This window comes from Vidua chalybeata, chromosome 3 (assembly GCF_026979565.1).
Source record: "Vidua chalybeata isolate OUT-0048 chromosome 3, bVidCha1 merged haplotype, whole genome shotgun sequence".
In the NCBI taxonomy this organism is placed as follows: Eukaryota; Metazoa; Chordata; class Aves; order Passeriformes; family Viduidae; genus Vidua; species Vidua chalybeata.
This window is the reverse complement of record NC_071532.1, coordinates 25,847,005-25,874,676: the sequence shown is the minus strand read 5'-3', so window position 1 is coordinate 25,874,676 and position 27,672 is coordinate 25,847,005. Positions and strand designations below refer to the sequence as shown.

The 27,672-nt window shown below is 43.1% G+C and overlaps 2 protein-coding genes across 5 annotated transcripts; one reads left to right on the top strand and one right to left on the bottom strand.

The window, feature by feature from the left end:
- Nucleotides 1-535: 535 nt before the first annotated feature.
- Nucleotides 536-10,270, bottom strand: NSL1 (NSL1 component of MIS12 kinetochore complex). Of its 2 annotated transcripts, none has more exons than XM_053938721.1 (6): nt 9,916-10,270; nt 9,569-9,656; nt 7,783-7,913; nt 5,325-5,379; nt 2,622-2,689; nt 536-2,039 (listed from the first exon to the last, which is right to left on the bottom strand). In XM_053938721.1, the coding sequence occupies exons 1-6, from the start codon at nt 10,267-10,269 to the stop codon at nt 1,761-1,763; spliced, it is 975 nt and encodes a 324-aa protein (XP_053794696.1). In that variant the 5' UTR covers nt 10,270; the 3' UTR covers nt 536-1,760. The 2 variants fall into 2 exon arrangements, with proteins under 2 accessions (XP_053794696.1, XP_053794697.1); XM_053938722.1 differs by having other exon boundaries at nt 9,569-9,653.
- Nucleotides 10,235-15,069, top strand: TATDN3 (TatD DNase domain containing 3). Of its 3 annotated transcripts, none has more exons than XM_053938725.1 (10): nt 10,235-10,321; nt 10,392-10,424; nt 10,513-10,586; nt 10,784-10,868; nt 11,592-11,654; nt 12,699-12,808; nt 13,214-13,269; nt 13,484-13,596; nt 14,367-14,441; nt 14,704-15,069. In XM_053938725.1, exons 1-10 carry the CDS (start codon nt 10,268-10,270, stop codon nt 14,845-14,847), a joined length of 807 nt encoding a protein of 268 aa, XP_053794700.1. In that variant the 5' UTR covers nt 10,235-10,267; the 3' UTR covers nt 14,848-15,069. The 3 variants fall into 3 exon arrangements, with proteins under 3 accessions (XP_053794700.1, XP_053794699.1, XP_053794698.1); XM_053938724.1 differs by having other exon boundaries at nt 10,240-10,321; nt 14,364-14,441; XM_053938723.1 differs by having other exon boundaries at nt 10,240-10,321; nt 14,361-14,441.
- Nucleotides 15,070-27,672: the final 12,603 nt, after the last annotated feature.

The following is a 27,672-nucleotide window of genomic DNA, read 5'->3' as shown; positions in this document are numbered from 1 at the left end:
TGCTTTCCCTTTTTCTTTCTTTAGGGCATTTGTCCTATCCCAGCTATTTCTGACAGAATTTCTTCAAAGAGATACCTATTCCTAGCTATTTTCTGTACTTGCCTGTCATTTGCAGAGAAGAGCAGACAATCTTCCTACTATTAGCAGAGGAAATGGCCAATACTGTAACAGTTGCCATGCAAAATCTAGCAGTGCTCACCTTAGCCTAGCAACACCCAGGATCTGTATGAAGAAAGCCGCAGCAGGGATTTTCAATGCCGCGCACAGCACGGGCACTCAAAATAGCAAGTGGCTGTGTGAGAAGCCGTCTGAGCCACACGTTCCACAGCCCTGCAGCTCCAGTCCCTCTCACATCCTGTCCTCTCACATGAGAAGCTTTGCAGCCCCGAGATTAATAACACTTGTGAGTTCAAAGGCAGTAAATGGAACTACTTCAGTTACTCAAGCCAGAATTTAACACAGATGTCCTCTGAAGTACGCTCACTGCTCAGCCACCATCTATTCCAGAATTAGAACTGACAATATTATCTGGAGCTTTGATCTTCCTTAATTGATTTAATTTACTTCATATAAAAACACACATTTGTATATACAAGGTCAGGAAAAATATTTACATATGATTACATATACAAAGTTTCAGTACAGATGCTCAATTTTACAAAATAAAGGATGCTAAAATCTGTTTTCTTGAGATTTCTCAGTCTCTTGGACATTAGGTTGGACCTGTTTTCTTAGCACCAAACATGAAATTAATAAAGCTTCTAAAACCCTCCTCCACTTACTGTGTAACAAATATGTTACATATTAGACAGAAGTATTTACTGCAGGCACATGCAACCGTAACCTAGGAAAGGTTATAAATCGTTAAGGCACAGTGCTCAATTTAGTACTAATTTGTGATCTTCTAGGTACTAATGAGTAAAGAAAACAAAAGTAAGCTAGCTCAAGTGAATAGCATTTACTGGTAGCCTCTACTGATCTTTAAAGTTTAGTCAAACAACACAAATGCAAACATAACCCAAGTCAAGATCCTTTCTTGGGTAGAAATATTGATCAGGCTGCATAATTAGATTACATGAAATGATATATCAGACCCTAAGATGTTGATGGTTGAATTCCTGTTCAGAAGAGCACACTACAAGTAAATACATACAATTATTAAAAATCCAAGTTTCAACAAACACGACTATAAATAAGCCTAGATTACCTACATTTAGGAAAGGTAGAATGGCAAGGACTAACGTCACATGTATGCATGGACTTCCTTAAAACTCCAACATCACATCAAATTTGGTGATTTCAATATGCTGCAGTGTTAATTAATTCATTCATTAACATAAAATCCACATACCTCAGTAATTAATGAAGATGCATTAGGAGAACTAGACATTCTCCAATCTCTTTAGAGACATACTGAATGTAAATGAGCAGTTAGTGGTTTCCTAAAAGACTGCTCACATACATAAAGCATGCACACAAACTCTGAGAAGCACAAGGACTCAAGCTAAAAACTGCAATATAAGAGCAAAAAATGAGTTAAATGGCAAATACACTTGCTGGATATTGGATGCTACTGGTATGTGTAGGCTTTCATATATCATCAGCATGACAGCAAAAGTAGAAATATTTAAGAGGCCAAAGACTAATTAAAGAAGCTCCCATGTATAGCACTGTGGTGAGATGAGTTCTAAGAAAAAAGATGGAACACATGGAACAAAAGTACAACTGAGATTCCAATGTGAAAACACAAAACAAGAAATTCATGCACTGAGAGTGATCTTCCTCCGCCGCAGTGGGTAGCGCCTTCTCTCGGAGGAAGCTGCAGCTTTTCTTCTTTTCAGCAAAACATAAGGATTTTTACTGGAAACAGTTCCTGTTGGTGTGACTTCTCCTGGTGGTACTAAATTTTGGACATTGTTTTCCTCCTTCGCCTTGCAACCAGAAAAGACTTCTTGTCGCAGCTTGCAGAGTTCCAAGGTTGGTTGCAAAGTCAATGCTTGCGAAAAACCTTCTGCTTTTTCTGTGAGTGCTGGAATAGACTGCAAAAACAAACCCAAGTATCTCAGGTTACATGGGAAAAGCAATGGTTATAAGGCATGCAATATGCTAAATGAGATTCTGACAGGCACAAAAGTTTCATTGTCTGCAGAGATGATGCTCAGGATGGCAGGTGAGGGTTGTGAACGCAGAGCTACCACCCCAATAGTGAGGTGTCTGCACTCAGAAACCACGCAAAGAGTGTGCCAAGTTGAAGTGTTCCCTCATGACATCTCTAAGCTCAGGCAGTATCACAGGAACACCACAGCTGATGCCTAAGCAGGTACTGAGGTAACAAAATGTCAAACTCCAGATGAAGTCATACAAGTCTTCAAAAGATGTTCTGTTTTTCAGATGCTGCATGTTCCAAAATCTCAGTAGAAGTATTCCCTGTGTAATCGCCCTTACTATCTCATGAGGGGGAATGCTTTACAAACACAATGCTTTACCTGCTTCCGAAGTACTCACACAGGCTTTAATTCTACCAAACTATTAGGAAGATGAGTTAGAACTCCTGTTTTGTGACATATTACCCGATCAAGAAGATAAAAACATATTTCTCTTGGAGCACACAGAGGTCTCACCTGCATTGCTTCGCTGATCTGTTTGGATGCTGCTTCTGTCGCCTGCTTCAGATCTGCGATGTAAGCATCTATAGACAAACAGCCCAAATCAACTTCTGAAACATAACTCTTTCCCCCATTATTCACTATCAGAAAACTGACAGAAAAGCAGTAAAGTCCCTCTATAAAACCTAAACCTGCAGCACATCCACTTCACTGTGACACTGAGGATGACAGCTGGCATGGTTTATCTTACTAGTATTATTCTTTATCACTCAAATTGCAGTAGAGGCTAGCAGTCTCAACTACAGAAAGCCCCAAAGTTCTTACCTAGAAAACACAAAGCCAGTATTTTAAATAAGAGAACAGTTGTAAAGAAATAATTAAACAGAAAGATTTGTTTTCAAAACTTTTAAGCTTATATTTCATTTGATAAAACCCACACAGAACTGTAGAGAACATGAGATTTAGAAAACCCATTTTAAGGAGGGCAAATAAATCATCCTATGTCTTCGACAAGTTGGCTTTTACAATAAAGGCTATTTTTTTTTCTTCTAGCTTAACTTACCAAGCATTAACACTAAAAAGAACTTAAAAAAAGAAAAAGCATAAATAAGATGAACTGCATTAATTCTGCTGTGCTAGTAAGGAAAGAAAAAAACCCCCAGCTTTCAGGAACACTGAAGGAGGTAGCAGGTGCTGAACACCAGGGGGACTACAGCATATATTCAACTGTAATACCAATATGATAAGATCACCAATACTTTAATTCTGTATTCAAATGTTAAACTCTAGCCTATTATGAAACTGTTTTGCATGTTCTCCATCCACAAAACTTAAAATGAGCAGACTAGTATGCTTCTGGGAAGTAAGGAGCCTCACCTCCACTACTATTAGTTTTCTGTAGGGTTTCACCAGTGCCTGCAGTAGGACACAGTGTCAGGTGATACACACACCCCTGAACCCTGTCAGCATTCTGTTTTGAAGTCATCTTAATGCTGCTGAAGGTATTTTGAAGTCAGCACTGTAGCTCAGGGTTACAGTGATTCCCCGCTGAAACGTGGTAACCACCAAGGGATGGTGCTTGTTGAACAGTCCATGTGTCCAGTGTGCTGGTCAGAGCTGGTTTAGGAGCACATGATCCCTACATGAACATGGACACTAAAATGCACCATCATTCAGTTTGGAAGAATAAGCAGTGTCCAGAAGCAACCTCTCTAAACTCCTCTCAGAGCCCTATGGAAGGGCATTCTCTAAAAGAAGGATAGATCTACAATGAAGCATTCTTACAATAAAATATTGGGATGATGAGACTGGTGACCTTATGAAATGGTAAGGATGAAGTAAAAGAAGAAATAATAATTTGGATTATTGCACAGAAAGACTGACACACAGTTAAATGAAATTTGCCTGCAAGAGTTTGGCTTGACATAGATGGCATTATATTCCTCAGTGTTCAAGGCTTTCCAAAACATAGGGAAATGAAACAAGGAAATGAAAGGTATTGAGTAATCTAAACATTTTTGGTTTCTAGCCACTGTACTTGCTAAACTGGGATACATAAACTTCCCAAAGACTACATAATACCAAAATTCTCCATAAACTCCACAGTATCTTTGCTATAACTTTGCTGCTACCAAACCCAAAACCACAATATCATAGCGTAAGCTGCTACTAACTTGCAAGTAGTTGACTGACATCAGAAAAGCCTGGATTCGGACACTAGAAACCAAAAGGAACTCAGATATAAAGTGACCACTGTACTGCTCCTACAGGCTGCTTTGCTGCACAGGCTGGCACTGCTGGAAGCCATGTCTCCCATCTACAAAGAGGAAATTATGTTTAGAATGAAGTCAGATCAGCAGGGTGAGAACTGGAAGATTCAGCTCAGCTCCTCAAACTCTGAGCACCACTGCTTGTTACATCATGCGCAGTAATTCATAGTGAGGGTTCTCACTTTTCAAATTAGAAATGCACTGCTGAATTCTGTAATTTTTCAATACTTAACAACAGGCAACACAAAACTTCTCATTTATTAAGGCCAGCCTCAAAGGAGGACATCCCAGCCATCCACTTCAAAATCCACCACCTTGTTCCAAGGAGTCTGTACAAGGCATCTTTCCAAAGCATGCAGCAAACTTACAGCATTGTTTGCAGCTCTGTTCCTTCATCAACCCTCACAAGTCACACAGGCAGGATGAAATCTGTGTCCTATTTGGCAAGTTAGGAGAGTCAACACTGCCACCACTGAGTCCTACACCACAGCTTTCAATTCCCTAAAGGAACTGACTGATTAGCAAGAGAGGTTGAAGCATTTCTAGTACTCGTGCAAAAGGAACACAACAATAGACTAAGTTTAATGTCAGTGATCCATTCAGCTCCCCACCTGGCTTCCACCAGTGGTGAAGGAAAGAAGAAAGGAAGCCTTCTGGGTGTAGCTGTGTGACAATTTCTCCCCAACACACACACACAGAGGCCTTTGCCAGCTTTTTGCCTTCAAGTACAGTGCCTAACTGCAGGCACCACTCAGAACAAGAGAAATGGACACAGTAAAACTCAGGCAGCAATACATTCACTTATGACAAACTTCTAGTTTTTTAGTTAATTTATAAACAGCCAATTTTAAACAAGCTTAAAGAAAGAATACTTTTTAAACATTTACAGTTAGCCAGTAAATGAGGCAGTGTTTCCTCAGTACAGCTGCTTTCCCCACAAAATCTTTACCTTGAGAAGGCTGAGGTCTTATGTCTGCTGGTTTTACCACAGGCTGGTAGAGCTTCTGCATATTCAAAAAAAAAAAAAAAAAGTGAAATACCCCCTTGGTTTAATAGGTATCTAATATACATATAGCAGTCAGAACAATGGAGACTGTGGTGGAATTATTTAGATCAAGAATGTATTAGAGGTACAGATTATAGATACTTAGTTACTGAAGACAGCATTCTGGTTAACACAGTTACACTCACTGCAAACACATCTCCAGAATCTGCTTTAGTTTGCTGAATTCTAATTATTAAAGCATGAGAACTGACATCCAGGCATTTTGGAAGAAGCATTGCCACCTGCTGCACAGCTGAGGAAAAAGAGCTGCTCTAGTTTCTCAGGAGCCATTCACAGAACCAGCATGTTTTCACAGAGCCACAAACTCCAACAAAGGGTACGTACATTAAGACAAAAAGCTAAGAAAAAGAAAAGTACTTAAAGAACTACACTCTAGCCCTGCAATTACTTATGTAGAACTAAGAACACTCTGCCTCACAAACTGCGAGTCTTGTGACCTTACATCACTTGAGACATGAAGTAAACTAGTAATAACTGAATACAACCCATACTTAGTTACATTAAAGGTGGAATTAGAAGCAGCTAACACGGAAGAAGGAAACAAAACAAGGCCAAGGGAACAGAAGTTAGATCATCTGCAAGTCAGTGTTCTCCACTTCAGGAGCTGTCCCTCAACCTTCTTCAAGCAAAACCAAGTAGGGGAAAGCTAATTATTCCTTGCTGCAGTTTTGCCAGAGAATTTTTTTCACAGTTCACACAACTTCTTAGCAAGTTTGCAGTAACAGCTCCAAGCAGGAGAGCAAACATGGCTTGCATTAGCCTCAAATTCTACAGAACATATTGACTGAAAACCCACAAGATGATCTCTTGCTGTGGCAATTACAAGGAAATCACCACAATAAATGAGTGGTTCTGTCCAGATAAATCACATCTTCCTGGCTGCTCTTTATGCCTCTGAAAGCATCACACAATTAGCTATGGTCATGAAAGAACACAAGAAATCCTCAACCAAAACCAAAGAAACCACTGGTACCTTTACAGAAATAGCTGAGAGATGAAAAAAAAAGGACCATTTACAGAGATAAACTAAGTTTCCATATTTCTTACATATATTTCTACATAATTTTACAGGGATAAACTAAACTTTTGCGGACAATTTCAATTAAAATAATCATCTAGTTATGGTGGTGTGAACTTTGAAGAGATCAGCAAGAGAAAAAAAGTAGCACGAGAGGCATTCCAAATAACTAATCTACTGTGGCACTCAGGTAGCAGAAAGATTAAAAGTCTTGTTAAATCTTGGTGTTGTGCAATAGCATATTTCATTTAAGTTGATTCTGTTTGTTTGTTTTACATACTTAATATACTGACAGAACAGAGAGATCACAAAAGGCAATATATGCCAGAAAATATCTCAGGTATAAGACAAAAGTGTACCCGCGCACTTTTCCTTAGTAAATCATCTCTGCCTGGCTAACCCAGAGAGTTAACATTTGTCAATTTTAGTCCTCAGAAATGTAATGCAGGCTCCTACACAACTTTCTAAAAAAATCCCCGTCTGCTTTAGAATAGAATAACTGAAGTTGGAAAGGACCTCTAAACACCCTCCTGAAAACTGGGCAAACTAGGGCAGGTTGCTCAGAACCTCATCCAGTCAACTTTTGAGTATCTCCATGAATCTCTCCAAGGATGAAGACTGCACAGTTTCACTGGACAGCTTGTGCCAGTGTTTGACTCTGCCTCATCCTCTTGTTTTTTGCCAAAGGAATCCGAATTAATCAGGAGGTAAGCAAAAGAGAGGCCTAACATAACTTCAGGGAAGCAATCTAGCAGCTGAGGACACAACTGGGTTGTTGAATGCCAGTAATTACTTTACACTGTGTGTCAAAAATTCCACAGAATTTACTGTGCTGGTTCATTAATCCACACTGCCTTTTTTTCCCCATGCTTTCCTGAAAGTAATTACTACATGTAGTTACAAGCTCCAAAAAAGTGCTTAGGAAGCCACTGATTTTTCTAAATCATACACTGCACATGATACCATCTGTCTGTATGTAGTGCAACGTTTAGTACCTCAACCAGCCCTTGGGCAAGGACTTCAGGAACTCAGAAGATAAAGAGGTGCCTACTGGTTTGTAAACCTTGAGTCACCAAGCTGAAGCAATCTGCTCCAATTTCTTTGTGCCACAGACCCAATTCAGACACAGTCACAATGCTTTGTAGCAACCCTTAGTAAACTTACTAAGTTTAACCCTTAGTTACTGCAAAACCAGTTAATGAAGAAAAGCAATTTCATTTTATGATAAAGAATCAAAAGCAACCATGGGAAGGAGCTTAAAGGTCAACACTGGATGATTGATTTCTTAATGCAAAAGTTTTCTGGAAGTCTTAGGTTACTCACCAACACCTCTTGCTCTGCTTTCATGGCTTGGATAGCATGCACCAGGATCTTTTTAGGCCACTGTTTACGCCTAATTGCCGTCTCTACTATTAATTCATCAAATTGATCCTCCAGAATTTTAATATTTGAATCTGAAAGTGACAAACACACATAGTTACTGTGGAATTTTCAGACCTTTTTTTGAGACAAACTTATCAAGAAAAAGAAGCTTTAGATCTCAAATTAAAAAAAAAATCATGCACGATTATCAAAATAGAGATAAAGGAGATGTCTTGAATCTCCTTGCTAAGAGAGTATAGAAACTGGAGCATAACTAGATATTGGCCAGTTATTTTGAAGTAAATGATCTCAGGTGGGGAAAGACAGAGAACCATCCAGGGCAAGCATTAAACAAACTCCAACTGTACAAACAGTAATTGGAAGACTAACTGTGTGATTTTCTATCACACAGTGATAGAAAATTTCTAACAGTGAATTTTAATGTTAAACTGCTTATTTGTGAACTGTATGATTTTCTATCACACAGTGCACAAATAAGCAGTTTAACATTAAAATTCACTGTTCCCACTAATGTGTTGCGTGTAACTTGCAAGCCATCTAGTTTTGAATCTAGTGGTAAAGAATGGATTTTGAGCACCCTCTCTGGGTCACTCCGTGCAGAATCAAGTGATTGCAAAACTCAAGTCAATGTTTTAGGAGTCTGTAAGTTTGTTTTGGTTGTTTGTTTTAAGATCACCATGAAACCATTTAAATACAGACAGAAAAGATTTAAGCCACTGGTCAATATAAACATGGAAGGCACAAACTGCCAGATTTCTTGGTGACTCAAACTGGATCAGAGATAGGTACATAAGTAAACCTATATCAAATTAAAAAGCATAATATACTCCTTATACCTGCTTTATGCCAGCTGTGGGCAGATGACAGTGTCTCAGTTTTACATTTTGCATTGTGAGATCAGTGCATTTTTGACCTTGTAGTCAAACTAGCTGGAGTTTTATCATTCTAGAACAACAACTGCAGACGCTTCACAGAATCAGGTAATAGTCTGGGTTGGAAGGGCCTTTAAAACTGATCTAGTCCAAACTCCCTGCAATGAGCAGGTACATCTTCAACCAGATCACACTGCTCAGCGCCCACATTTGCTCAGAACATCCCAACCAAAAAACAGTTCAATGTTTCTGGTTCAACAGCTCCGTAGTTAGCTCAATGTATCTGTATTTTCAGCTCTGTGTAACTGCAAAAAGCATTAAACTGCAGGCAAAGAGCACCTAAAGCCAACACAGGTGAGTGAATGAACCACACTGAAGTTTTCTTTGGACACCAGACTACCAAGAATCTCCACTACTATTATTCAAGACAGTAATTTTAAATACATTGTTTATATTACATATATTTATATAGCAATAATTTTCAACACTTAATCTGTATATTAAATAGCTGCAACAGACAGTCTCCTAGTGTCCTTTGATAGATCTTGGTCACTGCCTCCAACACTCAGGCTGGAAGGGCCCTCGAGAGCCTGCTGCTCACAGCAGGGTCAATGCCCATTTCAAAACAGGTTGCTCAGAACACTTTTGTCCAGGTGGTTTTTGAAAGCCTTCAGTGCTGGAGACAAGCTCTGGGCAGCCTTTTCCAATGCTCTGTTATCCTAAGGATGAGTTTTTACTTCCTTATATTAAGTCAGAACCTCCCTTTTCAATAGAACCCCTCTTACCTCTGGACCAAACCAAACCAAAACAAAACAAACCCAGCCAGCAGGAAGCAAATGGAAACCGACACCTACCGCTCTGCAGCCCGGAGTCATCCGAGGCCTCCTCCCAGGGCTGCCCGTTAATGGTGACGTTCTCCCGCACCGCTGTTTCAAAGTTCTGCTAGGCACGAACAGACTGAGAATCCATCGGTCCATCCATAAATCCCTCCATCCATAAATCCCTCCATCCATAAATCCCTCCATCCATCCATCCATCCATCCATCCATCCATGCATCCCCCAGGAAGAGCCCGTCCCACCTCACCGCTCTGCCCGAGAGTCACCCCGGGGCAAGCCGCCCCCTCACCCCGGGGGCCGAGCGCTGCCAGCGGGGCCCGCCGAGCCCTGTGCCGGCACAGGACATTCCCGCTCCCCGCTCACCCAGAGTGCGTCTGCCTCGGCGGCGGCCTCGCCGGGCTGTCCTTGCGCCAGGGCCCGCACGAAGGGCGCGCAAAGCTCCAGCACCGCGCCCAGCCCGCGCCGCGAGCAGCAGCGCACCCGCGGGTCCCGCCGCGCCGCGCCCGCCGGCCCCGGCTCCGGCTCCGGCCCCGACCCCGACCCCGGCTCCGGCTCCGGCCCCGGCCCCGGCTTCGGCCCCGACTCCGACTCCGACTCCGACTCCGGCCCCGGCCCCGGCCCCGGCGGCGCCGCCATTTCCCGCCCGGGACGCGGGGAAAATGCCGGCCCGGAAGCGGAACCCGCGGCCGACCGGTGCCTTCCCGCCGGGCGAGGCATGGCGGGGCCGGTGGACTGTCACTGCCACCTGGCCGCGCCCTGTTTCCAGCCGGTGAGGCGCGGCGGGCGGGGGGGAGTCCCGGGCGCGGCCCCGGCGCTGAGACGGTGCGTGTCTCTTGCAGGACGTGGCGGCCGTGGTGCGGGCGGCGGAGCAGGTGAGGCGGGGCGGCCTGAGGGGACCCCCTGCCCGCGGCCCCGCCGCCCCGCCGGTCTCAGTGGGCCGGGGGTCTCTGTGTGCCGCAGGCGGCCGTGTCGGCGCTGGTGGTGGTGTCGGAGCAGGCGGGCGAGTTCCGGAGCGTCGTGGAGCTGTCTGAGAGGTGCGAGGCCGGCGGGGATCCCGGCGCCCACCCGTATCCCGGGCGTGGGTCTGCGCCTTGGGGATTGACGGGGAATGCGCTGCCCTCCTCAGTCAGGCCGGCCCTTCTTGTCTTCAAACCTGCGCTCTCTGTGGGTCCTTGGCGTTAAACTTAGGTTCTCTGTGGTCTTTCACACTCGCTATCTATTCCGTGCCTAGATTCCCAGGGTTTGTCTTGCCATGCCTGGGAGTTCACCCCGTTCAAGAGATTTTTCCAGAGGAGCAGCGCAGTGTTACTTTGAAGGTAAAACGCGGCCTCTACGATACTGCTGGGACTTTTCAGATTAGACGACAGGATGCTCCAGTCTGCCTGATTTACCTTCAGGTCTGCCCAGTGGTTTTTCTGCGCTCTGTAATGCAGGAGACCCAGTGGACCAAATCCCAGGCTCTCTCAGCATATCCATTTGTCCCTGTTAGTCCTTAAAGCAGAGTTGTTCTCTGGAGTCATCTGGCTATATTACTGCAGTGAAATGGTTTTTAAAATCCCAAGCGTGCTTTGCTTACGGCAAACAACATGTACAGATGTTCCTTTGTTAACATGGGAACTGCAAGGCAACTGTTTGTGGCCTTATCCTAAAAATCTCAGGGAGCTGTCTGCATCTATTTAATGTTACCAAGCTATTTATGGGCCTTGTTTTAATTACCTTTGCTGCTACTGTGAAAAGTTAGCTTAGGAGTATTTGGAATAAGTTTATATATATATATATATATATATGTATATGTATATATGTATATATATAGAGAGAGAAATAGATATAGAATGTAATACATAACAAAATGGTTATTAAGTAAAGAAGATAAATCCTTCAGACTTCTAAAATCTGACTGCACTGAGCTCACGGTAATGGCAAGTTCTAAAGTATAGAATTTCAGAACAGTGAAGGAAACGCCAATTTAATCATGATGCTTGGTTCATAACCCTTTCCTCTTGTAAGGGCAATGAGAGTTGCATCTTTTATTCTTGCAGGATCTGGATGCTGCGCTGCCTCTTATAGAACTTTACAAAGACAAATTGGTGGGGATTGGAGAAGTGAGTGGAATTCTATAACATGTTTAAATCTCTCCAGCAGCAGCTGTCACTGGAATTACAAAAACTGAGTCCATGCTTGTTTTTCTGTATGTGATAAGAATTGCTATCAGCCTGAACAAGCACTAAATCTGATTGGTAGTTCTCTTAATGTGCTTTCCTTTATAGATTTGCTTGATTCCTTCTTTTCCTTCGTTATCGGTATTAGAAAATAGATGGAATTTATGCTGCTGGAGTTGTTGGAAGATTACATACTTATGCTCTCTCATGCTGTACCCAAAGGCAGATCCTTCCTGCCTTCTTCTCTGACAAAGTTAGGCTAAGCTGTGATTTCAATACACCACAGTGACTTGTAGGGTTCTTTTTTTTAATCCTTCATCTATCTGTATCCATCTGTTGTCTCCTGTCTTACATTGGTTTATAAATTAATTGAGGCTTTAGGATGGAGTCTGCCTCTATTTGTGTGTCAGTACCTAAGGGACTTATGTCTGGTTCTGCACTGACTACAGAAAAAGCATGTTTTGGCAGAGCTTTGTAGCTAAATTTGCCATGTTGTACTGTATATGAAGAAGTTCTCTTCATCTAACTGTGAATGGGACTGTTTTGACAAACTTTAAATTTTGCCTGAATATGTTTAGATCAAAAAAGTATAAAATTATTGGGTAATTTTTGCTAGAGATTGGACTAAAGCTATAGGTTCAGGTCAGAAATTTTACTCATACTGGACATCCATATTTGAGACTTAATCTGACATAATAGTCAATAGAATATAAACCCCCAGAAAACCAGTTACAGACTAAAATGTTAAATAGTCTTGTTAGTATCTGTCTGCCTACAAATACTTTCATAGTTGAAAAGCTTATGGTTGAGAATGCATTCCTTTTTTTGAGTTAAGCTGCAGCTGAGCTCATTTTAATTGCAGTCTCCTAGTATACATATTTTGAAATGCTTTGCAGTTTTGAAGCATGTTATGCCTTTGTATGTATAATTGTGGTTTTGTTAAGTGTTAGGTCTGTAAAACTTTTCCCTTCTCTTCTTGTACTGTAGGTTGGATTGGATTTCACTCCCAGGTTTGCCAGCACCGATGAACAGAAGGAAGGACAAAGACAGGTTTTGATCAAGCAGATTGAGCTGGCAAGAAGACTGGATTTGCCACTGTAGGTTTTGTTCATACCAGAAGGAGAATTTGCCAGGCCTCAGTAACATGTCGAAATACTTCCCAGGATTTATGGTTATTAAGTGCCCACAGAACTTTTCTTAGATGGATTAAACTGGCCTAAGTGTCCTGTCAGTCTCCAGTTTGAGATTTAATTTTAGAATTTTCCTTATGTTGGCACTTCTGTACAGACATCTTATGTGCCCTGTCCATGCTATGTTGTTCTTATATCTTCACTGTAGCTGAAAGGATTAATATATACATCCCTGGGTTTTTTTCTTGATAAAAGTTGTAATACAGATTAATTATTTTCATCCCAAGACACTGTTAGTTTGTTTGTATTTGCAAAAAAAAAAAAAGACATTTGGCTAAATTTCCTAATGCTTGGCCTTTCCTTGCTGTGCAGAAATGTTCATTCCCGCTCAGCTGGAAGACCAACCATTAATCTCTTGAAGGAACAAGGTATGCTTTTAATGCACTTCTTCTGTCATAGCTTTTGCCAACAGGATTTCTCCAGTTCTGCCATGTCCTCACATCAGTTTGTGTGTGTTTAACTCAGGAGCAGTAGTGCAGAGTTTCTGTGTTAATTCTGTATGTGACCAAGGTCCCATTGGAAGCTGACATGGCAGCCCTGCTGTAACCCTGCTGATGATGTGGTTTGCTTTGTTTCTCCAAGGTGCTACCAAAGTGTTGCTCCATGCCTTTGATGGGAAGCCATCTGTAGCCATGGAAGGGGTGAGAGCTGGATACTACTTCTCCGTTCCTCCTTCCATTATAAGGAGTGGACAGGTAACGTTTTGTCCTGGTTCCGGCTAGGATCTGCTCCTTCTCCATTTTTACTTTGGCCGAATTTCTGCCTGGGGCTTTTGCCTTAGCTGGACTTCAGAGGGGGAATTCTGGCTAAAACAGCTCAGCTATTCCTGAGAAACTAGGGGTTTTTTCTCATTTTATTGTGGTTTCCAGTGAACTCTTCTTCAGAAGGTTCTGTGACTGTATTGTTTTACAGTAGGGACATGACATGTAGAGAAGGAGTAGTTTTTGTAATAGGACTGCTTTTGTGATAAGCTTAGGAAGTGTAAGAGAGGAAAAAGTTTGATTTAATTGGAGGCAGCATGAGGGGTGGATATAAATGGAGATGAGGTTAGGTACTTAAGAAGGAAAGCAAACTGGGGTTGAGAGGTAAAGCAGAGAGGAGGAAAACATACACAAATCTTATATGTACAGAAAACAGCAAGTTAGAATTGCACTGGCAACTATATAACTGCAATATACCTGCATGATTTAATAAATAACAATGAATTCAGTTTTGAGATAATAGTACTTTGGATATTTAGACAACAGGAGAACTCTAATTTGAAGAGACTTCTTGAACAGCTCCCCGTGTTCTTGCTTCCATTCAGAAATCATTGATAAAGTGTAAACAGTGGCACCAAAGTCTTTTGATGTTGCCTTTAAATGTAGGGAATATCCTCCCTTCATATATCCTCCCTGTGGGCTTTTTCTCCCAGTTTTAAGTGCATAAAGCATTTAATGGCTGTCTTACTTTCTTCAAGAAGCAGAAGCTTGTGAAACAGCTGCCACTGGAAAATATGTGCTTGGAAACTGATTCTCCTGCTCTGGGGCCTGAAAAACAGGTAAATGATGGGAGGGAGGGACTTCTGTGTATTTGTATCCAAACCTACACCTTGAGGAGGTCAGCTACTGGCACAGGACAATGAAGTTGTCTTAAGCGTGGTTACAAGAGAGGAAAGAAGTTACCATGGGAACTTAATCCAAGAGGAATGGATACATCCACACATGCCACAATGTGACTGAAGTTCTGTCAGAAAGTACTGAATCTGAAACACTTGTGATCTCCAGGCGTCTGTAATTTGGTTGGCTTTGTTTGTTTTTCAGGTGAGAAATGAACCCAAAAATATTTACATTGCTGCTGAATACATTGCCAAAATTAAAGGAATTCCAGTTGAAGAAGTTATAGAAGTGACTACACAGAATGCACTAAAAGTATTCCCTAAACTTCAGCACTTTATTCGGATATAGATTCAGAAACTGAAATATATCATGTTGCAGAAAGTATTACTTGTGGTGTAATTAATAAAACCAACATACATCTTGTGTTAAGGTGGCGTTTTGCAGTTGGAAGTTCAAGAAGCAAGGAGTGTTATATAGCTGGATAGGATGAAAATAGGGAATTTCTCAAAAAGCTTTGGTGTGCACCATAATAATCTCTTGAATGTGATAAAGACACATTGTTCCTTTGCACCTCTCATGTCTCTGAACAAATAATTTGTAAAGAATAGCACCATAAAATTGTCAGTTTAGTTTCCTGGACTGCTTGCCACCTGCTCCTGTACAGTGCTTGATGTCCCCTTCACTCCTTGTTTCTGATGACTGAAACTCACAAACTGTGGACCCAGTCATGATAAGAAAGCTCCTGTTACAACTGGCAGACTACACATCCCTTTCTGAGCCATTGAGAGAACCCAGCTGGATGCACATTCTCTGTACTGACTGGACTCTGAGAGAGGCAGAAACAACATCTTTTCAAAAAACTGTAGGAAGGAAAGAATTATACCCCTTCTACTCCTCTCCTTTTCCCGTATATAAAGTAGTAGTTGCTAAGATCTTGGCTAGTTCAGGATGAATTTTCTTGTACTTTTAAAATACTTTATTTTTTGAATTGCGTTCAAAGAAAAAAGCCTGAGTTTGGTCTTAGTTCAAGACTTAGACTCACTCTTCTGACTTCTTAGTATCAGGAGACACAGGATGTGAAAGGGAGACAAGCTCAGTTTTGTGATATCTTGGAGGTGGTCACTGTGGATTCATCTATGTTGTCCAGTGTCCTAAAGCTGAATCTGGTGCTCCCCCACAGCACCTGTGTGGATGTCAGCCTGTGAAATACTGATCAAAACTTTGTTGACTATAAACCAGCAATTGAATGAGGTGGGTTTTACATGGCACTCAGCTGTTCTGAGGGCCACTAAGCAAGGCCCTTAGAAACTAAGAACTTAGAAAACTAAGGTTTTCTCTCACTATGGGGAGTTTTACCAGGTCAATGAAGAAAATACACAAGCATTAACTTAATTCATTATCACCTCATGGGGGAGAAGGGGCAAAAGCTTGCAGTGTAAGTGATGCCCCATCCTAAAGTTTTGTTTTCCTTCACCTCGTCTTCCTCAGTTTCTTAAAACCACCTTGTAGTGAGTTTTTATTTTTTTGCTGTCTTTATCAGAACAGCTGTTCTTCCTTTTGACTAGAAGTAGCTTATTGAGTTTAAACACGTGTTCCTAAACAGCTTTCAGCCTGCAGCAAATAAGCAAACTTGCACAGTTTGTCTCTACTACAACGTGTATTTAGAGCAGCAAACACCTGGATCTCTGCTGAGTGTTTGATCCAGAGGAGCTAGAGCTGTTCCTTATCCTGAATCTGTAGGCACCATTTCCACTAAACAGGGCAAAGAACAGAGTTTGCCTGCAGATGGTGCTAGGGAACAGGTGTGCAATAGTCAGAATGTTAGTGTGATTCACTTAATTCATAATCATGTCATTGGAGATACTAAACATGTGATAGATACCAGGCAGCCTTACATGTGCTTCCTGCTGCCTGTATGTTGGGAAGTCTCCCAGTATTGCTTGGAAATGCAATTATGTGAGGAGATGCTCCAGGTAAGAAGTCAGGCAGCATCCAAATGTTTGCAAAGTTTTGACCTAATTATTTTTCTCTATGGAACCCTTAGCATTGGATGAAAACACTGGTTTTGCAAGAAGGGGGAATATGAAGTAATCTCAAAATCCCTGTCTCTGCAGGGGTGTGGCATTACTCTGGTTCAGCCTTAGCCTTGCAGTAGGATGATTCCTGAGTGTTTGAATCCCTTCTGCTGTGGCAGAAACCTTCAACACACTCCCATCCTGCAGCTCCCATGTGGGCAGGGCACTTCCAAGGGTGGGCAGCCCCCCAGGGGCCAGGAGGCTCTGGACAGCCCATGTCCCTGGGCCCTGCAGCAGCAGCCATGCAGCTGCTTTTGGTGGTGCAGGAGTATGGTTGAGGCTGGCGAAGGAGGCACGGAATTGCTTCCTCTGGGCCAGGGAGAGCTGGCATTGCAACAGCCATGGGCAGGGCGAGCCTGGCAGGGGCCCATGGCAAAACAAACCGGCTTTGTCCTCTCCTTAGACCTGCGCTGCCGGAGCTAAGTCATGGAGTAGGTGACCTACAGTTCCAGAAAAGGAAAATGTAGTGTCACTTCCACCCTGCCTTGGCATCCCTGACACATAACAAGGGTCAGAAGCAGCACCCTTTTCCCAGTGCTGCTGGTTTGGCTGTGCAAGTTGTGCCCCAGTCCCTGCAGTCAGTGCTGGGGGTGGGCAGCGGGCACTGGAAATAAAGTTGTTACTCTGCACGGGAAACTCTGTATGGTGCTCACTCAGGACTGGTGGTACTGCTGTGCAGTGAGGAGGAAGTAGTTTCTGAGCTGGAAAACATTGCTGATCCTCAGCAGTCATTCTGTAACTTTACCTCAAAAGCAGAATTTAACAGAAAGCTTGGATTTCGGCCTGCATTCCCACGTTAACACCTGGCCTGGAGAGGCTGGGGAAGGGAGGATGGCTTTGGGGGAGCTGCATGGTTGCGCACTGTGAAATCCTCCATCCCCACAAAGGTGGGCCTTAGCAACATCAGCGTGTGTCCTGAACCCTGTTCCAAGCCTCTCAGGGTGTCTGGATAAAACATGCCTTCCCCTACGTAACACAAGAGACTGAAGTGGCCAAGGATGTATTGGAGGAAGGATACAGTGCAATTTAGTTTTTGGGAAAGCTAGTGGCAGCCCAAATTTTCTTTTCAGCCATACTATAAATTTTGGAGGTCACATACAGCCCAGGTGATCTCTGTCTCAGAAAGAGGAATGGCACAGATTGTCTACAGCAGTGTGGAAAGCGGTAGGTTTCAATCTCCATCATACCTTCAGCCTTCAGCTTTCCTTAGGATGCTACAAGCAGCGGATCTGGTTGCACTTTGCAGGGCTCCCCATATCATTTTACGTTGCAGGATGTACATGGAGTGACAAAAAAACAAGAAAGGGCTCTATCTGTGCTCACTGAAATAGTCTTTGGTGGGCTGCAAGTGGATCACCCTCCCAAGGGCCTTTCTTCTGAAATTTATTTTAGCCATAGATTAACAGGGCCTGAATCTCCTGAACTCTGAATTTTTCCAGAATTTGACATGGGAGCAAGTGAGGAGATGGTAATGAGGCCAAGTGGATGAAATGCTGCTTATTCCTGCTGTTTATCATGATAAGAGTTTAGACAAATTGACTAAAGACTTTTACTGGAGGTGCTTCCAACAGACTCCTATGCAATGCATCGATAGGGTCTTAAAAGGCAAAAGCAAATAAATAAATGGCTGACAATGCAACTTTCATCATGCTTTTGTTTGTTTTTTCATTAATGCAGGCTGGGGTTCAATCCTCTGTTCCCATTACAGAGCAGGAAAGTGAATCTGAGAGTCACTGGCTTAGCATAAATCTTTATTGTTCTCCTCTTTGCTTTCTATATGCAGTACAAAAATACTGCTGAGATCAAAGAAATTATATGAATTGCCATAGCATCCATTTGTCTCAGCATTTTCCTCTTCAGCAGGTGGTTATCCATCTGTTCATTTTCCCTGCTGGGGTTGGCTTTTCTATCGGTGTGAATCTCTTGGGGCACGGGTATGTAAACCCTGAGTGCACTGGGTGGTGGCCCCACCATGCCGTGAGTGCCAAGTGCCTCCTCCAGGAGCTGGTGGATTTTTATGCCACTTTAAGCTCCTGTGAATGACGAAACAATGAGAAACCATAGTGAGGATCATGGTCCTGGTGAACCCTTGAGCAGGATCTGATACCCATCTCCCCAAATGCTTAGTGCTGTGCTCAGAGAGATGCTGCTTGGTGCAAGCACAGGAGATCAGTGCCACTACCCTGCTCAGGTGTGCTGATGAAAACAGGGGTGGAGTTCCCCTGAGAAAGCAGAAATGATGAGGCACTGGAGTGCCTCTGAGGCATGGCACTGAGGACAAGGAGTCTGGAGGAGAGTATCTGATGTTCAACCAAAGTGGCAGAATCAAAACATACGGGTTTTGTCTGCAGTGTCTGGGTGAGGTACTATGCCTTGTACCCTGCCTCCAAGGGCAGGTGAGGCGGCTGTGTGGTGTTTGTGGGCAGGGACTCAGATGAGCCCAGCCTGCCACGGCAGAGCACCGGCTCTGTTGAGGCTGAATAAACCTTCAGGTGCCCATACAAGGGCGAGTATGGCTGCCTGAATGACCACGAAGCAGCAGCAACATGTGGGGAAGCAGGGCCACATCCCCCTGTTCTGGAAGTGCAGTGGGTGAGACATGGAATAGTGACAGTATGGGCAGTGTGATTGAGGCCCTGCTGCCCCAGATATCACCAGGCAGACAGGCTGGGTCTGTGCCTGGGCTGGCTGTTAAAGCTCTGTTAGAGCTCTTTGTGCTCCCCACCCTGCTCAGTCCCTCTCACCGAGCCCTTCCTGCTGAGCAGCAGCAGAGCCCTCCCAGTGGCCGCCGTCCTCTCTCCTTCGCATCTGCTGCGAGGTCCCCGTGGCTGCCTGCACTTACTGCACCTGGGCTGCCCTGGCTGCCAGGGAATAGCAGCTGACGTGTCCCTGCCTCCTCAGCCCCCCTAAGGTATCTTGACTCCATCATGTGTGTGGTGGGGTTCATCCCATTCAGAGCAGAGCAGATGGGCAGCGCCACAGTCCAGGTGAGGTGCCCACATATATTTTGTATTTCTGCGGCAGAGTGTGGACACTGGGTTTAACTTGTTTAGCGTTCCCATATGGACTTTGCATCTACTCTTTTGGCTGTGCCAGGGTTGTGTGCTTTGTCACCCAAGAGTGCAAATGGGTGCTGGGTTCCTTGTTGGTGCCCAATCACACCTTAAAGTACATGATGCAACATTGATAGAAGTTGTTTCACAAGAAGCACAACCAATAATCCTTTTCCCCCAGGGATTTATGATCTCCTCACTACAGCAATCCCAATCTCCTACTCATGTCCTGTGATGCTCCCATTAGAGCCCATCAATCCCAGTGCTGCATTTCCAGCTCCCAGTGTATCTCCCTGATCTCTGTCATGGTACCACTAGCTCCTCCATGTATCTTCTGGGCTCTGCCCATCACAGCACCTTGGCTTTCTTCTGTGTCCCTGTGACCTCCCTATAATTCCCCATCTCTCTTCCGTGGTGCCCCGCCGAGCCTGTTGGATTGTCATTTAGGCAAAATTAATCTGGGTAGATCATGTTTGGATAGCTGCTGGCATCAGACTCAGCAGCTGGGTTTGTGACTCCTCTTGGTGGCCTTGAGAGGGAATGGAGTGTCACACAAACTCCCACAAAACTTCTAGGGACTTTGTACCTCCAAGATGTTTGTCTCTTTGTCAGATTTTGTTGACCATTGTCAAAACCTCTGAGCTGTGGATGTGGACTAAGGTTCAGCATGACTGTGTTAAGTGAATTCCATAGAAATATGTGTACATGGGATGCTGCATCTCCTGGGTGGAATTGGACCTGTTTCTTGGACCCTCCTAGGTCTGCTCAGCATATGAGCACTAGTGAACCTGTGAAATGGACCTGAGGTTATCTAGCAGGAAGGTCTGTCTTTGTGAAGTGCACTGCCTGGAGAGGGCAGCTTTGAAATGGTGATTGGCACTGGCTTTATTGTTACAACCATATAGAGAGAGTGTTTTTGTGCTTTTGTGCTCAGATCATTTCTGGACATACAACAAAGGGCGAGGAAGCAAACAAATGGAGTGCTGTGGGAACAAGTTAAATGGAGCACCATGTGGGGAGTTCCAATCACAACATCACCAGATAACTTCCCATTTCTCTAGGGGTCATTATTCCTGCCTGGAAAAGTCAGGGTGGAAACTCAGCTCTGTACTACACAGGACCTCTCAGCTGAGTTGAAGCAATGGTGAGTGCAGTGGGCTAATGTGGTGTATAACGTGCACAAACAGATGTCAGCACTGTCCAAAATGATCCCTCCTGTCCTCCTAGGGAGCGCAGCACATCCACTGACAACCCATGTGTGTGACATTTATCCAAAGATGGCGTTTCTTGACCAGCAAATGTAGGCTGCTGTTGTTCCAAAATAGTTTCTTACACTTTATTTCACCTGGTGTGCAAGAGGCCAATCCACACACAGAGTCGAGGTATTTGATTTATTTACAGTTCTGTGCAGAAAGCAAATCCAAAACACAGCCCTGTATCAGGCACTTTGAGCAAAGTTAACTCAACCCCAGCCCAAACCAGCACAATAGCCCAAAGTGATGAAGGACTTGGCTGAAAAGGCAGTGATTTGTGGGACTGGTCTGGAAGAGTGGTTCAGCAAGACCTGCTCTCTGGCATTGACAACTGTCTTTCCTCTGGAAAGGACGCCACTTGGGACCAGCTGCCAGAGACCTTTTAAAAGGTTTCTCAGAGGTTTCTCAGCACTTAAAAGATGAGGCTCAGTTCAGCCAAATGATGAAGAATGGGGCCTTTGTTGCTCACTAGCAGAACTACCTAGACTAACATCCCTCCAACCCCCTTTGAATCTATCTTTTAATTTTGTTCTCAAAGGGCTGAGTAATCAGGTTATTTAGAAGCTGTCAGCAGCATAGGAGACTGGTAGTCTCTGTCCTGGACAGTCATTTTCATGGTCTACTTTTCAAGTTGTACAATAATACAGTTTTGTATTGTGGCTTTTTTTGCCATGGCTCAGATGGTTTATTACAGGCCATGGAATCTGTCCTGCTCTTCAAGAAACACAAAGATAAAGCTGGTGGCCATTGGTGAGGTAATGTGCTCTGATTTCTGCAGAACCAGAGGGTGCTTGATTTGGCTATGTGGAAACTGTCTGAAGATAACTCATTGTAGCCTCTGATTGCTTACACTTCTCTGCATGGATAGATATGAAATGAGTTAAGATTAAACCCCAAAACTTCATCTTCTTGGCTAAACATCCAGGCAGGAGTAAAATGAAAATTGTATAATCCCACAAGGGGAGCATATTGATAGATGTCTGAAAGGCTGGCTTCCTGCAATGAAGACATTGTAGGGAAGCTACTGTAGCTACTTTATTCTGTGCCAGGAGTCTTTTTCTGGCTGTTATCACATTTTCTTGATTTTTATTATTTATACGTCACTATATTTCAAAGTTTGTTGTCTTTTGAAGGGTGTTGTCTTCTGCTCTGTTTCTTCTTTGATAAAAGCTTCTGCCAGTCTCCTGAGAATATGAAGCTAGCAAAGCCGTTAGATCCCCCCATTTTGAAGTCCATCACATTTCATGAAGTTTTAAATGACTTTTTGTGTGGCTTGGGCTGGACCTCACTCCATGGATTGTGTCCATGCCTCAGCAATGTGAGGAGCAACAGAGAGCCCTTGTGCAGCAGCTGGCAGAGCAAAACAACTGGGCTTGCCTGTAAGAGTCAGAACCTTTCAGAGTGTCTCCTTTGTATGTGGGACTTTAACTAGGCTCAACACCTGTTTCCTGCATCACAGCTCCACAGGCATCCCCTAAAGAACACCAATGATTGTTTTGAAGGTTATCTAAGTGTTCAGAGGTTTAAGATGAAAAGATAACCATTTGAGCACTTACATCTAGGAGCATGGTGTCTGCCAAAAGCAAACTGGAAAACTGTTCCTTTCCAGCTGTGCCTCTCATGAGTATGTGGCAGACTTCCTAGCCTTTTCCTCAAGGTTCTCCCAAAGCAGACTTATTTTTATGGTTCTTCATCTCAGAGGCTAAGGGGTGCTGGTTAGTACAGACCTAGTAACATAAGGAATCCCAAAATAGACCTGAAAATTAGTGAAACAAGGACCAAGGAAAGCACTGTAACTTTGGGGGAGGAGTGGTGAAGGTAGTTGAGCAAAACCGCCACTGCCACAGCATTACCCAGTACAGTGGATTTTTTTGAATTATGGAAGAAAGTATGATTTTGTGAGGTATTTTTTCTACCTGTGGACTATTTTAAGCAGGTATGCACACGCCAAATTTTACTCATCTAATGGGGAAAAAGACATCCTTTCCACTCATTAAAAACCAATACCTTAAAATAAAACATGACAGAAGAAAATAGGACACAAAAAAGTGCCATGGACCTGGCTGGAAAAGAGGCAGCTGAGCAACTGCGGCAAAGACTTTTCCTGTATTTACAAGTCCCAGGACTTCCTGTATTTTGGGCCAGGAAGGTGCTAAATGAAAAATGTGCCCATTACCAGTCCTCTGGTGACTGGTAAGTTAATTTGGTGGTCCTTGCCTGCCTACCAGTGGGCTGAGGGAATCTCAGCAGCCATTATACCATATGGAGGGCAGGGTTAACAAATCCAAGCTCTGCATTTTTTCAGTGGTTGTAGTACTGCTTAAAGTCTTGGAGCATTCTCATCCTGCTGTAAGAAAATTTGACACACAGGGTTTGGATTGCTCAATTCTGCAGCGTGATCCCATCTCCCTGACTTTCATATATACACTGTGAATATTCAGGACATGCTGCTCTATAACTTTGCTGGGACACAGTCTGTCATCCTAGAAAAGGTACAAGCTGGTTATTATTTTAATTTTCCTCTTGCTGTTATTTTTTTCCCTCTTGCCATTACAAGACTTGATCAGGTTAGTCCTTGCAGAGTTCCTGGATGTTATTTCAGCAGGGTTATAATTGGATTGCATGAGCCTTCGCCTTTTGCTATCTCTTCCAAATATCATTTTCCAGTATCTGAATCAATGTAAAAGGAAAAGTAATACTAGCAGGGATGAGGAATTGGCTATGGCTGCCATGAAACATATCAATGCCCATGTTTCCCTTTGGAGTCATAATGAGACACTGGGATTTTTTTTTATTTTGGAAAAAAAACCAAACAAAAAAAACCAAAAAAACATGAGAAAGAGAAGTCACATAGCAGTTTGAAGCTAAGCCTCCTATAGGCTGTTGTTTTGAAAAAAAACCTGCCCATCTTGAAACTAGAGGCACATTTATTTTTCAGTGTTCCCCAGATAAAAACAAACATTTCCACACTTCTAAAGGGAAAGCTCAGTATGACATTCTCAGTGAAACAGTTTGGTGTTTGTAAATAAAATTTTGCAAACATATAGGTATCTTCAGTTCCTAAAAAAATGCAACCTCTCCCAAGCCCACTCCTTGTCAGGGAGCAGTAGGAGCTCCACCTTCACCACCATCCATCCATCACCTAGCTCTTTTTTTGCCCCAGGCTCTGGCTGCTCTACCACCTCCCTCTGGTCTGAGGAAGGGGAACAAGGCCTTTTGCTTCCAGGACTGACATTTATACTGGCAGCAGCTGAGCTGACAGGAGCATCACCAAGACTGCCAAATCTGCCTAGGTAAAGGGAGGCAGTTGGAGCTCTCCTGTCCCTTCACTTAGGCTGCAGGAATGTCTCTGAGCACCGTACTCTGAAGCTGCTAGCCAGCTCATGGCTGTGATGGTCTTTCACCAGCGTGTGAAACTGCCCTCTGTCTCTCAGCAGCTCTGTGAGTCTGCCTTCTGGCATCCAACATCACCTTTGCCCAGTGCATAGCTCCCGAGGCTGTTGTACAGCCAGCAGAGAGGAGAGAGCACTCAAAGCACAGTTATTCCCAGGACCCAAGTTATTTCCACTTCATTCCCCTCCTAAGGTTTCTAAAAGCTATGAACTGTTGGTACTGTCTGAGGTCATAAGGGACACAAATACTCTGTTCACCCTGTGTTTACACTTCACTGGAAATGTAGGCTTATCTCCAAATGCTCAAACAGTCTGAATGCCATTCTGGCAGAGCTGGGATGTATTTTGCATGTTGCTGTATGGATTGCTGTAGTGAGACTGCTTCTCATGGGCCATTCTCTTATGTTTATTTCCCTGGCTGCGCTGGTGCAGATAAGAACAAATGGCCTCAAGTTGCACCAGGGAGGTTTAGATTGGGTATTAAGAAAAACTTTTTCACTGAAAGAGTTTTTGAGTGTTGGAACAGGCAGCTTAGAGAAGTGCTGGAGTCACCATCCTGGAGGTATTTAAAAGATATGTAGATGTGGCACTAAGGGACATGGTTTAATGGTGGACTTGGCAGTGCTGGCTTAACAGTTGGACTTGATGATTTTAAAAGTCTTTTCCAAAATAAATTCTGTCATCCTGTATTTAAGAGCCACAGGGTACTCACAAGACAGAGAAATGGTTTTTAGGTGGACACTACAGCTGTTGGGCTGACACCATATGACTGCTGCTCCAGTGAAACACACCATGAATGTATTTGTGGACACCTCAGGGATGTCAGGAGCTGGGTGACTGCTGGAGATGCCAAGTGCCCTCCATTCCCCATGGTGCCACCAGGAGCTGGGTGCGGTGCTGAGGTGGTCTGTGTGCAGGCTGGAGGTGGGAGCAGAAGGCCAGGCTCTCTAAACATCTGGATGAAGTAGATGCTGTCTCTCACATGCAAAAAGTTCTACATGCTCTAGGGTTGTCCTGGCACAGGAGCTGCCCACCGTCCATTGGTTGATATGGCACTGAGTTTGTCTCCTCTGACAACAATTTGGGAATGAGGGAATTTTCTGTGAAAGATTCTGGGTTTGCAGCTAATCTGAAATAGCTTATATCTTGTAGCTGTGATGCAAAGGACTACTGTTCAAAAGGGTCTTTGGAGAACACTTGGAGTGCTTTCCCAACACAGGAGCTCCAACAAGGAGAGTCCCTGGTGTCTGTCTGACTTCCTGTTAAAATGATTAACGTTGCTGGAATGTCAATGCATTTTCCATAATGTACTCTCACAGCCAGGGTCCTGGGCAGGAATCTTTTATTGTTATTCAGTCTAAACAAAAAAAAAAAAAAAAAAAAAAAAAAAAAAAAAAAAAAAACCACCAAAAAAAAAAAACCAAATAACCTCTTCAGAAATTGGGAACTTCAAGCTGTTACTAAATATTTGGTTTTCCTCAATAGTAAAAGTAGCAACGTTTCTCAAGCTTGGATGAGCAATCTGTCTCTAAAACATATTTTCATACCAGGCTCTTAGTGGCTCCAAAATCACATGGCCCTTCCATTTAATATTCAAAGGATCTGTGTGCATGGACCAGGCAGGTAAAGTGTAATGAATCAGGTAGTGAAGGAGAGTTACGCCATGTTTTTTCAAGAGCATTGTGCTCTTTCATTTTTTGTAACTCTGAGACATCCTAGATGTGAAGATTTTATTGTTGTTGCTCTGAAAAGTGATTTCACCAGCTGATTGCTCAGCATTCCTATGCAGATGGGCAGGGAGCAGGAACTCTCAGTGGACATTCTGGATCCATAGAAAGCTACTTCTGACTTAGTCACTTGTGGTCCTGCTGCAGCCAACAGAGAAAACTCCCACATTACTGAATTCTTGTAAGTTGAGTTGCTAAGTGTTAGTGGAATCCTGCCATATCTCCCAGGTGTGCTGTTTGGGATGGGATGAACACACAGAGATGCATCTGGCAGCATCTGCACAGCCTCTCCAATCCTTCCTGTTCCACAGCCCTCTGATGGTCCAGGTTGATGTCACTTGTCAGCTTTTTTGGTTATCTTTTATAAAGGAAATGAACCCAAGACATCAGGATTGCCTGACAGCACATTGCTGGTGTGTCAGTGGAGGGAATGTGTGATGTAACTGAAAATGCCTCCAAGACTTTCCCCAAATTTAATAACCTTCCAGTGAACGAGTGCTGATCAAAAAAGACAACGTTCTTTAAGACAACTCTTCTACAGATCATGCATTTTATTAATATTTTTTGTGGGCATATACACTTTTCTGCATAAAGGATTCAGATGGAAGTTACATTTTTTGTAATATATGAAGAGCTTGTTAATCTTGGAGAATAAGAACCCAATAAATTTTGCCAACTGTATTTGTTGACATGATTATTTTTTGTATTAAAAATCTATTTTCTGTCTGTAATTTTTCCCCTGCTTGCTTTGGTAGGAAACTCAGGGGTAAAATTCCATTACATATATGAAATTGATAGCTAGCTACAAAAAGAAAAGCAGATGGCAGCCAAGCAGAAGTACCAGAGGTACATTTCTGCATCTTTTGTACGGATCGGGACACCCAGGAACACAAATTTCTATTGTTTACAGTACAGAAGTTAATTACCCATATTTTAAAATCCAGAACTTTTCTCTGGTACTTCAGGGTGCACTTATATATTCTTGTCAGTACATCAAAAATTGAACCCAAGTCACTGGCAAACACGCTTACTGTGGGCAGTCATATTCCCAAACTGGGCTGGCCGGGCAAACTTCTGGAGCTACAAACAAATTTCAGACAAGTGCCTTGAATTGAAAATGCTTTTTCTTCAGTTGAGGGTTCTGGCTTTATCTTGTGGGGAGACTGGGCAAATGTAGCTGGAATGAGGACTGCATAGGAGGAAAAGGATGTTTACGTTTTCCCCTGTACTCTCTCTGAGCTTTGTACCAAGATATTTAGGCGTGTGACTCTCCGACTATATTTCAAGTCCAGCTTATTGAGGTTTGTTTAATATCCAGCTAAAATAGTTCATTTCTAGCCCAGTTGGAACTTCAGATCTTTTGTTCTGGGATCCCTTTCTTGAGCTGCTGTGGTTTTCTTTTTTAAACAACTCATCTGGGAGATAAGGACCTGGTGCACTCCTGTCATGTAGGTTTTCTCTGCATGGAGAGATGAGCTTTTGCATTGAAAATCATAACCAAGAGATAAATGCATTGTAAAATAGTTTGGGGTGTTTTGTTTTGTTTTGTTTTTGTTTTGTTTTGTTTTTTGTTGTTGTTGTTTTTGTTTGTTTGTTTGTTTGTTTTGTTTTGTTTTGTTTTGTTTTGTTTTCTTGCAGACTGAGATACATGGTTTGAAACATTAATGCCAGAA

Bases quoted from the DNA above. Each gene is read 5' to 3' on its own strand.
- NSL1 (XM_053938721.1), bottom strand. From the start codon at position 10,269: ATGCCTCGCCCGGCGGGAAGGCACCGGTCGGCCGCGGGTTCCGCTTCC. The intron at 5,380-7,782 runs GTGAGTAACCTA...TTGAATATGCAG, and splicing joins AAGCAGAGCAAGAGGTGTTG to AAGCTCTACCAGCCTGTGGT. The intron at 2,040-2,621 runs GTGAGACCTCTG...TTGTTTTTGCAG, and splicing joins AGATCAGCGAAGCAATGCAG to TCTATTCCAGCACTCACAGA.
- TATDN3 (XM_053938723.1), top strand. From the start codon at position 10,268: ATGGCGGGGCCGGTGGACTGTCACTGCCACCTGGCCGCGCCCTGTTTC. The intron at 12,809-13,213 runs GTAGGTTTTGTT...CTTGCTGTGCAG, and splicing joins AGAAGACTGGATTTGCCACT to AAATGTTCATTCCCGCTCAG. The intron at 14,442-14,703 runs GTAAATGATGGG...TTTGTTTTTCAG, and splicing joins CTCTGGGGCCTGAAAAACAG to GTGAGAAATGAACCCAAAAA.